At 69.0% G+C, this 13,614-nt stretch overlaps 4 protein-coding genes across 4 annotated transcripts; 2 read left to right on the top strand and 2 right to left on the bottom strand.

The window, feature by feature from the left end:
- Positions 1–15: 15 nt before the first annotated feature.
- Positions 16–1,789, bottom strand: LOC102056059 (ubiquitin-conjugating enzyme E2 L5). Its single transcript, XM_055722696.1, has 4 exons — positions 1,636–1,789; positions 1,003–1,092; positions 416–602; positions 16–340 (listed from the first exon to the last, which is right to left on the bottom strand). Exons 1-4 carry the CDS (start codon positions 1,654–1,656, stop codon positions 186–188), a joined length of 453 nt encoding a protein of 150 aa, XP_055578671.1. The 5' UTR covers positions 1,657–1,789; the 3' UTR covers positions 16–185.
- On the top strand, positions 1,105–5,875 carry SERPING1 (serpin family G member 1). The gene is given in 9 exon segments (XM_027813537.2): positions 1,105–1,443; positions 2,871–2,943; positions 3,053–3,548; positions 3,712–3,849; positions 3,929–4,132; positions 4,249–4,313; positions 4,315–4,392; positions 4,559–4,778; positions 5,234–5,875. Coding segments are annotated over 8 exon segments (1,524 nt in total). The 5' UTR covers positions 1,105–1,443; position 2,871; the 3' UTR covers positions 5,485–5,875.
- A 152-nt stretch (positions 5,876–6,027) lies between these two features.
- On the bottom strand, positions 6,028–9,084 carry YPEL4 (yippee like 4). Its single transcript, XM_055722557.1, has 6 exons — positions 8,858–9,084; positions 8,281–8,470; positions 7,512–7,841; positions 7,112–7,155; positions 6,555–6,663; positions 6,028–6,366 (listed from the first exon to the last, which is right to left on the bottom strand). The coding sequence occupies exons 1-6, from the start codon at positions 9,082–9,084 to the stop codon at positions 6,277–6,279; spliced, it is 990 nt and encodes a 329-aa protein (XP_055578532.1). The 3' UTR covers positions 6,028–6,276.
- On the top strand, positions 8,850–11,658 carry CLP1 (cleavage factor polyribonucleotide kinase subunit 1). The gene is made up of 2 exons (XM_005444933.4): positions 8,850–9,688; positions 10,869–11,658. Exons 1-2 carry the CDS (start codon positions 9,083–9,085, stop codon positions 11,538–11,540), a joined length of 1,278 nt encoding a protein of 425 aa, XP_005444990.2. The 5' UTR covers positions 8,850–9,082; the 3' UTR covers positions 11,541–11,658.
- The last annotated feature ends 1,956 nt before the right edge of the window (positions 11,659–13,614 follow it).

Raw genomic sequence — 13,614 nt, 5'->3', positions numbered from 1 at the left:
GAGGCATCACAGGGACAAAGTGGGAGGAAATTTATTAACGGCTGACGTGACCCGCATAGAGTGCCAGGCCCCCGTGCCACCAGGCTGGGACCCCAAGCCCAGGCTATGGTGCTGGGGCACGGGGCTGTGCTGGGCTGGCGCAGGGAGTGGGGAGTAACGTCGGGGTGCCCCCGGCTGCGGGGGGCTCAGGGGCCAGGGCGCGGCTCAGCGTGGCATCGGGTATGTTTCTCGGCCCGTCGCTGGAACACCTCGGGGGTCTCCTGGAGCTCGCGGGCCAGATCCTGCCGCAGCACACGCTGGGGGTCCGGGCTGTCCAGCAGCAGCAGCAGGTCCTGCAGCACTGCAGGCACCAGGGGGGTGTCAGGGCAGGCACCCCCTCCTGCAGTGCCCCCTCAGTCACCCCCGGGATGCCCACCTTGGATGGCGCGGGTGGTGTGCACCCAGTGCTGGGCAGAGGTGAGGGGCTGGCAGACACGGCCATCGGTGTCCACGCCGGGGTGGTAGATGTCGGTGTGGAGGGTGACGCAGGGGGGGACCAGCGGGTGGTGCGGGGAGAAGGTCAGCTCGAAGCGGAAGGCGCCAGCGTTGTACGGGGGGTTGTTCTGTCACGGGGGGGGGGGGGGGGGGGGGGGCACCTCAGAGCCCCTGGGACCCCTGTCCCAGCCCTGGTACCCAGTGCCTCCCCTGGAGACCCCCCGCAGCCTGAGTCCCTGGAGAGGAACCCCCACCCAGGGGGAGCCCTCCCCCCCCCCCCCCGTTGCCCTGATGGGGACACCCACCCAGTGCCCTCGGGAGAAGCCCCACCCCGTGTCCCCAGGGGCTCATCTCCCCTCCAGGCCCCCTGTGCTCCCGCAATCCCCCTGTGCCCACAGCCCCCCACGCCTCCAGAGGACCCCCCCAATACCCTGAGGACCCCATGCCCAGGACCCCTCTGTCCACAGACGCCACGCCCGTGCCCTAATCGTGTCCGGCCCCGCCCCCGCCCCGCCCCGCCCCACTCACGGGCAGCAGGAGCCCCGTCCACCGCCGTATGTCGCCCTCCAGCGGCCGCAGCTGCCGGACCCCGCACCACCGCCGCGCCTCCTCCAGCTCCTGCAAGGGGAGCCGTGGTGGGAGGGGCCGCACTGAGACGCCCCCATGGGCGGGATCTTCTCGCAGGACACGCCCCTGGGTGGGCCCAGATCCGGGCCACGCCCCTCCAGGCGGGCGGCCCCGCCGGGGAAACGAAACTAGTCCCGGCACCCCTGCACCGGAGACCCTCTGCCCGGTACTGCCGCCCCCCCGCATCGGCACCGGCGACCCTCCGCCCGGTACCGCCTGCCCTCCCGCACCGGCACCCCAGACCCTCTGCCCGGTACCGCCGCCTTCTCCTTACCGGCACCCCAGACCCTCCGTCCAGTACCACCGTCCCGCCCCGCACTGGCACCGGAGACCCTCTACCTGGTACCGCTCCCCACACTCCCGCACCGGCCCCGGCACCCTCCGCACCTCCACTACCCCAGTACCGCCTCCCCCGCACCCCAGCACCAGGATACCCACACCTCGAGATCGGCACCCCGGGCCAGCCCCACCCTGATGCTGGCACCCCCGCACCTCCGGCCTGACACTCCCGGTGTCTCCGGTGCCCCTACCCACCTTCGCGATCCTCCCGGCCATGGTCAGCGATGCCCGGTGCTGGTGGGCGGGGCTCTGCCGGGCCACGTCCACAGGAGGCGGGACAAGCTGCTCTAGCCCCGCCCCCAGCACGGGTCGAGTGGTGGTGCCAGAGAGGCCTGGGGCGGCCTGGAGCCATAGAGACGGGAGGGGGCGAGGGGTCGGTCTGGCCTGGGGCTGTGAGGGGCCAGACCCCCGTGCAGCCGCGGGCAGCTCCAGCAGGGTGGGGTGCCCAGAGGCATCCCTGCCCCAGGGCTTGCTGGGGGGTGAGGCGAGGGCAGCCTGCCCCACAGCTATCTGCCCAGAGGCCCTAGGTTGGCCCTTCCTACTTCTGGGGTGGGAGGGCTCCTTAGGGACCCCACCCCAAAAATGCAAAGCCTGGCACCAGGCAGAGGAGATCATAGAGTTCATGTAAGAGGGGCCAGACTCCCCTGGAGCAGCAGGAGGTGCTGGGGAGGTGTGGGGCAGGCACACTCCGTGCTGTCAGGACAGGGGAGCACCATGGACCTCCTTTAGTGGCCACTGCTGGAGGGCCGAAAGGCAAGGTGGTCCATACCCCACCCCAGACAGCAGAGAAATGTGGAGGGAGGGACCCGGGGGGGGTCACACCACCTGGGCCTCCCCCTGGGGCATCAGGGTGACAAGGACAGGGAGCTTGAGCTGGTGCTTGAGGGGCTAGACTGTCCCTTGTCACCACAGGGGCCATGGAGAGGGGGCAGTTGGGTGGCTAGGATGCTCTACCCCACCTCCCAAAGGGTGCCTGCCTGAGGGGGTTGGTCCTCCAGTACCGGGGGCAGAGCAGGACTGGATGAGGGGACCGCATCCTGCCACGGGTGCCTGTGCCCAGCCCGCCCCTCACAGATGTCCCAGGCACCCCCCCAGCTCCAGCCCAGCTGATTTACGGGAAGCCTCGGCAGCCGCCTGCCGCCCTCCTTAATCTTTAACCAGCCAGGGTTAGATCTGGCCAGATCCCCCCTGCGCCCGGCTGGACACGCAGGGACCCGACCTGCCAGGCACCCAGGTGGGCCCAGCACCCTCCTCCTGCCCCCCACACCCACCTCCTTGGGGGGCGTCAGACCGGGGTGCACAGGGTAGGGGTACAGGCGGTGCAGGGAATGGGAGCGCAGGGTGCTGGGGTGAGGGGCAGGTGGGGTGCTGGGAGCTGGGGTGGGGGTGCTGGGTGCTTATCAAGCCCTTGACCTGTGCTTGCCCACCAGGATGGCCACCATGACGCTCTGGCTGCCCCTGGTGTGGTGGCTGGTGGCCACAGCCACGGCCACTGTCACCCAGGTAAGTATGGCCCAGAGACGTGGGCTCCTTGTGCCCGGGTGCCCCCACACCCACCCTCACCTCACCTGGGTGTCCTTGTGCCCCTCCTCACCCTGGTCCCCGTGCCCAGGTGCCATCCCCGGAGGCCCCTCCCAGCTGGCTGAAGCTGCTCAGACAGTTCCTGTCGCTGCTGGTGCCCCCCTGTCCCAACGCAGGCCCACCGGGAGATGTGGGGGCACCCATTCTGCCAGGGCCCCCCCCCGCTACCCACCTGCAGGAGCTGCCTGGCCTGGATGCCCCCCTCAAGGCCGCAGACGCCCCCAGCCCCAAGGTGCCTGAAGGAGCCCCCGAGGAGCTGGGCACCGTGGCTCATGGCAGCACGGCAGCACCCACACCCAGCAGCACCCAGGAGCCCCCTGGCACCAGCGCCCCGCCGTGCCCTGGGGATGAGGAGCTGGCCGAGGTCTGTGGGACACCCACGGCGGAGCAGCGCACCGCCGTGGCCGAGGCGCTGGGCACCTTTGCCCTCCGCTTCTACCAGCGCATGGCAGAGGCCGTCCAGCCCGATGCCAACCTGCTCTTCTCTCCCCTCAACATCGCCATGGGGCTCTCCCATCTCCTGCTGGGTGAGGGGCTGCCACCGCCACCTGCATCGGCACTGCCGCAGGTTCTGCCATGGGTGCCGCTTTTGTTGCCACTGAGGGCACCGTCTGCGGCCCCATGGCCGTCCCAGCCTGGAGCAGCAGGTGCACCCATGGGTGCCTGGCTGAGCTTCTCCTGTGCCTGCAGGTGCCCGTGGTGAGACCCGTGAGCGCCTAGGTGCCATCCTGGTGTACCCACCGGAGCTGGGCTGCGTGCAAAGTGCCCTGCAGCAGCTCGCCAGCGTGCCTGGCCTCTTCTCTGCTGCACAGATCTTCCACCACCCAGGTGAGGCAGGTGCCTGGGCACTGGTGGCACCACCGATGCTGGCAGGCACGGGGCTGATGCCAGCTGTGCTACCGAGCAGGGCTGCACCTCCGGCCCCGCTTCCTCAACGAGTCATGGCACATCTATGGCACCCGCCCGTGGGAGCTGAGTGGCAACGAGAGCCTGGACCTGCTGCGCATCAACGCGTGGGTGCGCGAGGCCAGCCGGGGGCTGCTGCCCAGCCTCCTGCCCACGTTGCCCCCCCAGTCCCGCCTGCTGCTGCTCAGTGCCATCCACCTCCAGGGTATGACCCGGGGACAGGATCCCCCTGAGATCAGTGTGGGGCTGAGCCCGGGGTCCCCCCGTGTGGCCCCTCGGGTGCCCTCCGTCCCCCGCAGCCCCGGTGCCGTGTCCCTGCAGCCACCTGGCGCACGCCACTGAAGGCCAAGCAGACGGTGCCACTGCCCTTCCTGCGCCCGGGGCGCCCCCCCTCGTCTGGTGCCCACCATGACCAGCAAGAAGTACCCGGTGGCCTCCTTCATCGACCCCCACCTGCAGGTCCAGGTACCTCCCATCAGCTGGGACCCCACTGCTTGGTGCTGGGGGGCTGTGGCGTCGCTGCTGTGGTGCTGGGGCGGGTTAACAGGGTGTGATGTCGCTCCAGTGGCACTGAGGGTGCCAGGCTGTGAGGTCCCCGCGGTGGCACTGAGGACTAGTGGCTGTCCCACAGGTGGGGCGGATGGAGCTGAGCGGGGGGATGAGCCTGGTGGTGCTGGTGCCACAGGGCGCCCCGGGAGCACTGGGGACCCTGGAGCAAGCGCTGGATCCCCCTGCCTTCCGGGAGCTGCTGCGGCGGGCAGCCCGCACACCCCCCCGGGCCACTGCCCTGGCCCTGCCCCGCCTGCGCCTCGACCGCGCCCTGGACGTGGTGGCCGTGGTCCACGACATGGGTAAGGCCACCAACCCCCTGCCCCAGGGCCTGCCCGTGACATCACTGCTTGGGCTGGCAGGGCTAGGGGGTGATGTCTCTTTGGCATGGGTGGTGAGGTGCAATGATGTCACTCCCTATGGGATGTCACTGGCCCCTCCCCGATCCCTGTGTGGGTCCTTTTCCCCGGGGACCCCAATGTCCCTTAGTATCCCCAATGTTCCCCAGAGACCCCTATGTCCCCATGCCTTTAGTGTCCCCAGGGTCCCCCAGCACCTCTGCTGTCTCTGGTCCCCAGTGTCTCCAACATCCCCCCATCTCCCTGCTGTCCCCCACATCCCTGAGTGTCCCCTAGTGCCCCCCATTGCCCCTAATGACCCTGGTATCCCTCGTGCACCCCTTGGTGTGTGTCCGTACCCCTGTGTCCCCAGCGTCCCTTGTGTCCCCACGGGGTGACACTGAGGACTGGTGTCACAGACTACGGGCTGTTCCTGGATGCGGAGCTGTGTGGGCTGGCACAGGGCCCGGCGGTGATGGTGGACGCTGTTCGGCACCGCGCAGTGCTGGCGCTGGACGAGGCCGGTGTGGAGGCGGCGAGCGCCATGGCTACCTCAGTGGCCCGCACAGCTCTGGTGCTGGAGGCCCTGCGCCCCTTCCTCTTCGTCCTCTGGCACGATGCCAGTGCCATCCCCCTCTTCATGGGCCGCCTCAGTGACCCCCAGCCCTGACCCTGCCTGCCTGCTGCCCTCCCTCCTCTCACTGCCCTCCCTCCTGCTTCCTCTGCTCCCTCCTTCCCTCCCCCCCTTCCCTTGTCCTTCCTTCCATCCCTCCGTCTCTCTCTCCATCCCTCCTTTTCCTTCCCTCCCTTCCCTCTCCCTGCTTCCTCTCCTCCGCCCCCCCCTTCCATCTTACCCCCCTTTTCAGCCACCTCCAGCCCCCCACCCTTCCCTCTTTTCCATCCCTCCTTCCCATCCCTCCCTCCAGTTCTCCCTCTCTCCCCCTTGCCCCCTCAACCCCCTATCCCGGGCAATGTGGAGTGTCATGTTCCCCCCCTTCCCCCCCGTGTCTCAGTTTGCCCACCAGCTGGGGCCTGAGCCCCCAGTAAATGCACTGACCCACTGCACGGCTCCTGCCTGTGGGGAGAGGAAGGGACAACCTGGGGGGGCATGCTGGGGCTACCAGGGACACCCCCATCCATGCCAGGGTGGGGGCCACTCCAGGGTACCAGGGGAGGTGGCAGGGCCGGGGGCAGGTCACACCCAGCACCTTCCTACAAAACAAAAGCCTTTATTGCCCTAGAAAAGCCCCCACGGCCCCTGCGTGCTGGTGATGGCACCGTGCCCCCCCAGGGGGCAGCACACCCCCCCCGGGGGGCACCGACTGGCACCGGGCACCCTGGGGCACCAGGGAAGGCGCAGAGGCGGGGGGCACCCACTGGCAGCACCCCAGCGATGGTGCCCACCAGGGCAGGGGTGCTGCTGGGTGGGGGTGCCCCTGCCGTGCCCCCCCCCCCCCGCCCTTCAGTCCCAGCCGTTCTCCTTCACCATGTGCGACATCTCGATGATGAACTTCCCCTCCTTGTACTTCTGGCTGCTCTCGAAGGCCTGCTCCTGGGGGGAGGCAGCGTGAGACCCCCTCCACGTGCCTCCAGCAGGGTGCCCGTGCCGCTGCCCCTACCATGGGGCTGGGGTCCCTGGGCTGCTGCCAACGGGTTTGGGGTGCCCAGCCCAGCCCAGGGATCTGGGGTGCCCGGGACAGTGCCCACAGGGGTGGGGGTGCTGGATGCAGGGGCACTCACGTATTTCCAGCCCAGGGTGGTCTTGCAGCTCTGGCAGAAGATGTCGGCCACCGAGTGCAGCCCCGTCAGCAGCAGCCGCTGCTCCGCCGGGCCACAGCCCACATTCACCCTGCGCCGGAGAGCAGGGGTGTGCCACCAGCATGGCACAGCCTGGCCCAGCATGGCCTGGCACAGCTCGGCATGGCTGTCCCAGCATGGCACAGCCTGGCATGGCTCAGCCTGGCTCCGCTCAGCATGGCACTGCCTGGAACAGCCCAGTACATCTTAGCCTGGCACAGCCTAGCATGGCATAGCCTGGCTCAGCCCAGCATGGCATGGCCTGGCACAGCCCAGCACAGCCTGGCATGGCTGTCCCAGCATGGCTTAGTCTGGCTCAGCCCAGAATGGCACAGCCTGGCACAGCTTAGCCTGGCACAGCCTGGCATGGCACGGCATGGCTCAGCCCAGCATGGTACAGCCTGACTTAGCAAGGCACGGCACAGCACGGCTGAAATCGGCCCCCCGGCCCGCAGCCCCAGGCAGCCCCCCGCCGCCCGCCCCCGCCCGGCGGTACTCACACCGAATTGAACAGGTAGGCGCGGCCATGGCTGCCCTGGAAGGACTGTGGGGACACGCACAAGTCACCGGCTGCGCCCCTTGTCCCCCGGGGCCACCCGCGTCCCCCGCCCCGCTGCAGCGCCACCACGCAATGCGCCGGCCGGGGACACCGGGGGGGGGGGGAGGGGGGCGCGGAAACTCACCACCCCGGGGACACCGAGGGGGGGCACTCACAACCCCGGGGACACCGAGGGGGGGCACTCACCACCCCGGGGACACCGAGGGGGGGCGCACCACGGGGGGACAGCGGGGCGCCACGGGGGGACGTCGGCTGTCCCGATGCCGCCCTGGGACGGAGCCCCCAGCCCCTGGGACGTGGGGGACGGGGGTCCCCGCCGACCCGGGGGCCTGGGGGGGCACCTTGGAGATGAGCTCCTCGTGGCGGGCCAGGTGGGCGCGGCAGTGCACGCAGCTGTAGGTGCGCTGGGAGCGCGGCAGGTAGCTGTGGAAGGTCCTGGGGGGCAGGTGGGCGGCGGGGGGCAGGCGGCGGCGGGCGGGGGGCATGGCGGGGGGCAGGGCCCCGGGGGGGCGCGGGGGGGCGGGGGGCACCGTGCACCCCCCGCAGAGCCGCTCGCAGGGGAAGCAGCGCAGCAGAGCGCCGAGAGCCGTCGTTCCTCCCGCGACAAGGTCGGGGGGGCGCCGTGGCCCCGGGCCCCCCCAGGTGAGAAGGAGGCGGAAAAGGGGGGCGGCCTGCAAAGAGTTAAATGGGGGTAGTGAGGGGGCGCGGCACTGACCGCCCCCCCCCATGCCCCCCCCCACGCCCCCAGCTGAGCCGGGCCGGCTCACCGCAGGAGTGGGGGGCAGCGCCGGGGAGCGGGGGACACCGCCCCGTCCCTGCTGTCCCCAGGGAGACCGGGTGGGGGAAGGGGCGGGGGAGAGGATGAGGGGGCCCCCCTAATAGGGTTTGGGAGTCCGGGGGAGTCGCGGGGGGGTAACGGGGGGTCCCGGGGGTGGGTGGTGATGGGGGTCCCGGGGGGAAGATGGTGGTCTCGGGAGGGGTGATGGGGGTCCCGGGGGGGGGGTGATTGGGGGTCCCCGGTGGCCACACGGGGGTCCCGCGGGGCAGGAAGGGGGTCCGGGGGGATGCGGTGCCGGGCGGGGGAGGATGGGGGGCCCGGGGGCCGCTCACCACCCGCCGCTGTCCTCGCTGCCGCTGCCGCCGCTGCCGCTGTCCACGGGGCGGGCGCCAGGCGGGGGCACCGGGCAGCCGAGGGGGGGGCCCTGCGTGCCCGGGGACTGCATCACGGCACCGTGACTCATCCCCCGCCGCCGCGACGTCACCGCCCGCACCCCGCGGCCGTGACGTCACCGCCCGGCACCTCCGACGTCAGCCCCGCCGCCGGGGTGCGCTGCGGTCGCCGGTACCCGCGGCCCCCGTGTCTCCCCGGAGGCGCCCCCGGGCCGCACGCAGATGATACGCAAATCGGGGGGGGCAGGCAGCGTGCGCAGGGCGCGGCGTGCGAACGACCTGGACCCGGGGCCCGAGTCGGCGGGTGGCGGGGCCCGGCGCCAGGAGGCGACAACGAGGCGCGCGGTACGGGGCCCTGGGCGGTATGCAGATGAGATGCAAATGACCTCCGGGTGCCGCGCGCCACCGCCCCCCTGGTCCGTGCGTCACCACGTCACGGCCCCGGCCCCGCGCGGCTGCCATGGCAACCCCGCTCAGGGCCCCGCCCACCGCGCCGGGCGCGCCGCTATGATCTCACTTCCGGCGCGGCCCCGTCGGCCAGGAAGCGCGGCGGCCTCCGTGAGTGGGTGAGGGGCCAGGCGGGCGGCCGGCATTGGCGGGTGCCACGGCAACGGCGTGAGGGCGGACGGCAGCGCGGGGGCGCGGCCCGGCGGCTCGGGGGACAGGCCCGGGGGGGAGGCCCGGACCGGCCGGCCACTCGCCGCCCTTCCCACAGCGGGCAGGCGAGGCCCGGTGGAGCGTCATGGCGGACGACGGCGGCGAGGAGAAGAAGCAGGTGGCCAAGTTCGAGCTGGAGCGGGAGACGGAGCTGCGCTTCGAGGTGGAGGCCTCGCAGACAGTGCAGCTGGAGCTGCTCACCGGCATGGCCGAGGTCTTCGGCACCGAGCTTACCCGCAACAAGAAGTTCACCTTCGACGCTGGCGCCAAGGTGGCCGTCTTCACCTGGCACGGCTGCACCGTCCAGCTCAGCGGCCGCACCGAGGTGGCCTACATCTCCAAGGACACACCCATGCTGCTCTACCTCAACACCCACACGGCCCTGGAGCAGATGCGGCGGCAGGCAGAGCGGGAGGATGAGCGGGGGCCCCGCGTCATGGTGGTCGGACCCACTGACGTGGGTAAGTCAACTGTGTGCCGCCTGCTGCTGAACTATGCTGTGCGCCTGGGGCGCCGGCCCACCTTTGTGGAGCTGGACGTGGGCCAGGGATCCGTCTCCATCCCTGGTACCATGGGCGCTCTCTACATCGAGCGGCCAGCCGACGTGGAGGAGGGCTTCTCCCTCCAAGCCCCACTCGTCTACCATTTCGGCTCCACCACACCAGGCACTAACATCAAGCTCTACAACAAGGTGAGCACGGGGACCCTGTCAAGGGGTCTTGCCCCGGGGACAGGCCCAGTTTGGAGGTCCCTGCCTACCTGGCACCATCCCATTGCTTTTGCCACTGTGTAGGGCTGTGGCATGTCCCTGCATCAAGCACTGTGCCTGCTTCTGGGCATTGCAGCTCAATAGACATGTACGGAGGGCTGAGGCAGTGAGGGGTGAAGGTGTGATGGAGGTGGTGGAGGAGCTGGAGGAGACCTTTGAGTTAGGAAGAAGCTCTTCAGCCTGGAGAGGAGCTGAGGGAGCACAGCGGAGCTTTTCACTGCCTGTGAGCCCCTATGTGAGGCCTTTTGCAGGCTGCGAGTCCTGGCTGGCTGCAGAGGGTGAAGCCAGAGCCACAGGTCACATTGAGCCAGCTCAGCCTGCAGGGCTTGTTGGGTGAGAGGAGAGCAGAGTGCAGCTGCCAGCATGGCCTGATGGCTCTTGTGCAGAGCCAGTGTTAGCCAGAGCATGGTGGCCATCACTGCACAGTATTCCGCCCCTGCAGGAACCCCCTGTTCCTGCGGCCCACAGCCCGGCTCTCTGTTTAGGGAAACCCAGATAGAAAGAAGCCAAAGAAAAACCTGAAGACATCCAAAAAGCTGACCTGAATCCCCAGAGTCCTCCCACTGCTGCTGTTTGGTGACAGAGGCTTCTGCGTGGCTGAAGCCCGCCACAGCCCTTTTCATGGCAGCCCTCAGGACAGAGAAGCAGCATTGCTGTAGCCGAGCACCTTTAAGTGCTTGTAACATGTTTTTGGAGCTACTTGAGCCTCTTGTAATGGCAGATCGCTCTTTGTGGCTGTCTATTGATGGTGGGGAAGGATTTTGTCCCAGGTGGCTGTCCATGAACCGGGTGTTGCTCCTGTGGATCAGCAGTAAATAACAAAGTGTGTTTGGAGCAGTACAGAGGATCGCTGTGTCCCCGAGAAGTAGGACAGGGCCCGCCATGCTGGCCTCCTGCCCTTCTGATGCTATTCAGGGACTGCCCTCGCTCCCCTGAGCTTCTCGCCCAGTCAGAGCTAGCAGGGTGCCACTGCGGGAATTGAGGCCTTGGGGGTATGGAAGGAGGTGGGGACGGCATTGGAGAGAGCCGGCTGAGGTTTGGGGACGTGGGTGCCCCAAAAAGGTGTTTCTGTCCTGCTACCTCCACCCTGTCTCCCCTGCAGATCACATCCCGCCTGGCCGATGTCTTCAACCAGCGCTGTGAAGTGAACCGCCGCGCCTCGGTGAGCGGCTGCGTGATCAACACCTGCGGCTGGGTGAAGGGCTCGGGCTACCAGGCACTGGTGCACGCAGCTTCTGCCTTTGAGGTGGACGTGGTGGTGGTGCTGGACCAGGAGCGGCTTTACAACGAGCTGAAGAGGGACCTGCCCCACTTTGTGCGCACTGTCCTGCTCCCCAAGTCCGGTGGGGTGGTGGAGCGCTCCAAGGACTTCCGGCGGGAATGCCGAGATGACCGCATCCGGGAGTACTTCTACGGCTTCCGTGGCTGCTTCTACCCTCACGCCTTCGATGTCAAGTTCTCCGACGTCAAGATTTACAAGGTGGGGGCTCCCACCATCCCGGACTCCTGCCTGCCCCTGGGCATGTCGCAGGAGGACAACCAGCTGAAGCTCGTACCGGTGACGCCAGGACGGGACATGGTGCACCACCTCCTGAGCGTCAGCACCGCTGACAGCCCCGATGACAACATCTCTGAGACGAGCGTGGCTGGCTTCATCGTTGTCACTGGCGTCGACCTGGAGCGCCAGGTCTTCACTGTCCTCTCCCCGGCCCCACGCCCCCTGCCCAAGAACTTCCTCCTCATCATGGACATCCGCTTCATGGACCTCAAGTAGCGGTGGCGGCGGTGGTGGCAGCGCCCCCTCCCCTCCCCGTGCCGGTTCTCAGCCCCGTAGGCACCGCGGTCCGGTTTTATACCTTTTGTAACGTTTGTTATTAAATGGCTAAGCCTTTTGCCGGCGGGTGGGTGAGTGTCTGCTCGACCGGGGTGGGAGGGGCGGGGACGGCGGGTCCCGGCCCTGCGTCCCCCCAGCAGTGCGCAGCGCCGTGGCGCGGCCCCCGTGCCCCTCACTCCGCGACGTGGTACGTTCCGCGCACGCGTCTTCCCACGCCGAGGAGCTGTTCGTGGTCCCGCCCCCCTGTGGCGCATGCGCGCCCCCTCCCGCCGGCCTCAGGCGCATGCGCGCCGCCCTTCCCCGGCGGCTCCCCGCACGGCGGCCAATGAGAGGCGGCGGCGGGGGCGCGCGCGGCGGCGGGCGGTGCGCAGGCGCGGCCGTGACGTCGTGCCCAGCCGCCTAGTGCGGCCACGGTCCGTGCCCGGGAGCGTTCGTCGCGGCCTCTCGCTGCCGCCGCCGCCGGTGAGTCACGTGGGACGCTGCCCCCTGCCCCGTTCCGCCGCCCCGTCTCACCGCCTCCGGCCCCGGCTCAGCCGCGCAGGCCCGGCCGCCCCCTCCTCAGCCGGCCGGTCTCCCGCGCCCCTCCCCGGGGCCTGGCTCCCCGCCCGCCCCCGCCCGCCCGCTGCAGGCCTCGCCGGCCCGCTCCGCTCCGGCGGCTGCTTCCCGTGTGCCGACGGCACCATGCGCGGCCCGGGACCTGCCCCGGTTCAGCCCCCCGCCTCCGCGCCGTGCTCGCCCGGGACCCCGGCGGTCAGCCTCCCCGCCCGTCTCCGGCACCGGCGCGGGGATCGGCCCTGCCCCGCCCCGCCGAGGGGAGGGCTCGGCCCCGGGCACCCCCGCTGGCCGGTCCCTCCGGCCGCCCCCGGTGCTGGCGCCCGCGTCCCCGCAGCGCCGTTCCGCACGGCCGCGCCTGCCACCTCGCGTAGTCCGGCCCTGCCCGACCCCTCGAGGTACCGCCCGGGCGGGAGCTCTGCTGCCTCCTGCCCCTTCCCGCCGTGCCCTCCGCCCGCCCGCCGCCCCCCGGCCCGGGCGGGCCGCCCTCAGGGCAGCGGTTCGGGGCTGGGAGGGCAGGAGCCCCCTGAGGCCTGCGAGCGCCTTTACAGGGGGCCCGTTGCCGCGGGGGGGCCGTCAGGCGCAGCCCCGCGGCCAGCGGAGGTTGCTGCCGTGCTCCTTTGGCCTTGCCCTTGCTTCCCAGCGCCTGTGCCTCCACGCCCTAGCTACCGGGCAGGCAGCACCGGGCGGCCGGCGGCTCCCTCCTGCCCGGGCGGGCGGAACAGCCGCTGCCTGCCGCAGGGAGCCTTCGCACAGACACCTGCACCTGGGACTGTCCCCAGTGCTGCTGAGGAAATCTGAATAACTTTGGATTTTGAAAGCCTGGTGTCTGAAAGTACGCACTTTAACTTCTGTGGCCTGCCAAGGACCAGAAGTTAAGTGCCTGCTCTCGGGCCACAGAGCCCTGTCCCATGTGCCCAAAGCCTAATTGCTCCTCCAGGCATGTTTCCATGTTGTGTTCCCCGATTTTGGCGGAGTAATGGGTTGCACTGGCAGGTGTTCAACCTGACTTCTCCTCAGAAGTCCCAAATTCTAGACCTGGGGTGTGTAAATCCCAAATTAGTGCATCTGTGCATTTGGTCACATCTCCCTGAGACGAAGTAAAGCCCACGACATGCAGCCCCCCCTTTGTTTCACCAATGTGGGAGACAGTCGGCTGGCTGCTCGTGTGTTCCTCATGCCGCCTTCCTGGTGACTCCCTGGGAAGTGGTTTCCCTGGATCTGCCGGCTTTCGCTCCAGCACAGATCTGAATTTGTGTGTTTAGGGAAGCAGGCTTTTCTGTACTCGGTGCTACTGATTATTTTTTTGGCAAGTGGAAAATAGGACTAGAGCCTTGTCTAGATCAAAATGAGGAGAGTTGATCTTAGAGTGTCTTAGTGGACTTAATCTAATTATCACCTTCACTACCTCCGGTCGAGGCAGCAGTTGTTCTTAGCAGAGCACTTTATTCTTGTTGGTTTC

The sequence above is a fragment of the Falco cherrug genome, chromosome 10 (assembly GCF_023634085.1).
Source record: "Falco cherrug isolate bFalChe1 chromosome 10, bFalChe1.pri, whole genome shotgun sequence".
NCBI lineage: Eukaryota > Metazoa > Chordata > Aves > Falconiformes > Falconidae > Falco > Falco cherrug.
The sequence above is the reverse complement of the archived record's forward strand: the minus strand, read 5'-3'. Positions and strand labels throughout refer to the sequence as shown.

Excerpts from the sequence above, each read along its gene's own strand:
- YPEL4 (XM_055722557.1), bottom strand. The coding sequence starts at position 9,084 with ATGACGCTCCACCGGGCCTCGCCTGCCCGCTGTGGGAAGGGCGGCGAG. Across the intron at positions 8,471-8,857 it reads CCGACGGGGCCGCGCCGGAA|GTGCCGGGCGGTGACGTCAC; the intron begins GTGAGATCATAG and ends CTGACGTCGGAG. Across the intron at positions 7,156-7,511 it reads ACGAGGAGCTCATCTCCAAG|TCCTTCCAGGGCAGCCATGG; the intron begins GTGCCCCCCCAG and ends GTGTCCCCACAG.
- LOC102056059 (XM_055722696.1), bottom strand. The coding sequence starts at position 1,656 with ATGGCCGGGAGGATCGCGAAG. Across the intron at positions 1,093-1,635 it reads TGGCCGGGAGGATCGCGAAG|GAGCTGGAGGAGGCGCGGCG; the intron begins GTGGGTAGGGGC and ends CTCCCCTTGCAG. Across the intron at positions 341-415 it reads CACCACCCGCGCCATCCAAG|TGCTGCAGGACCTGCTGCTG; the intron begins GTGGGCATCCCG and ends TGGTGCCTGCAG.
- CLP1 (XM_005444933.4), top strand. The coding sequence starts at position 9,083 with ATGGCGGACGACGGCGGCGAGGAGAAGAAGCAGGTGGCCAAGTTCGAG. Across the intron at positions 9,689-10,868 it reads ACATCAAGCTCTACAACAAG|ATCACATCCCGCCTGGCCGA; the intron begins GTGAGCACGGGG and ends TCTCCCCTGCAG.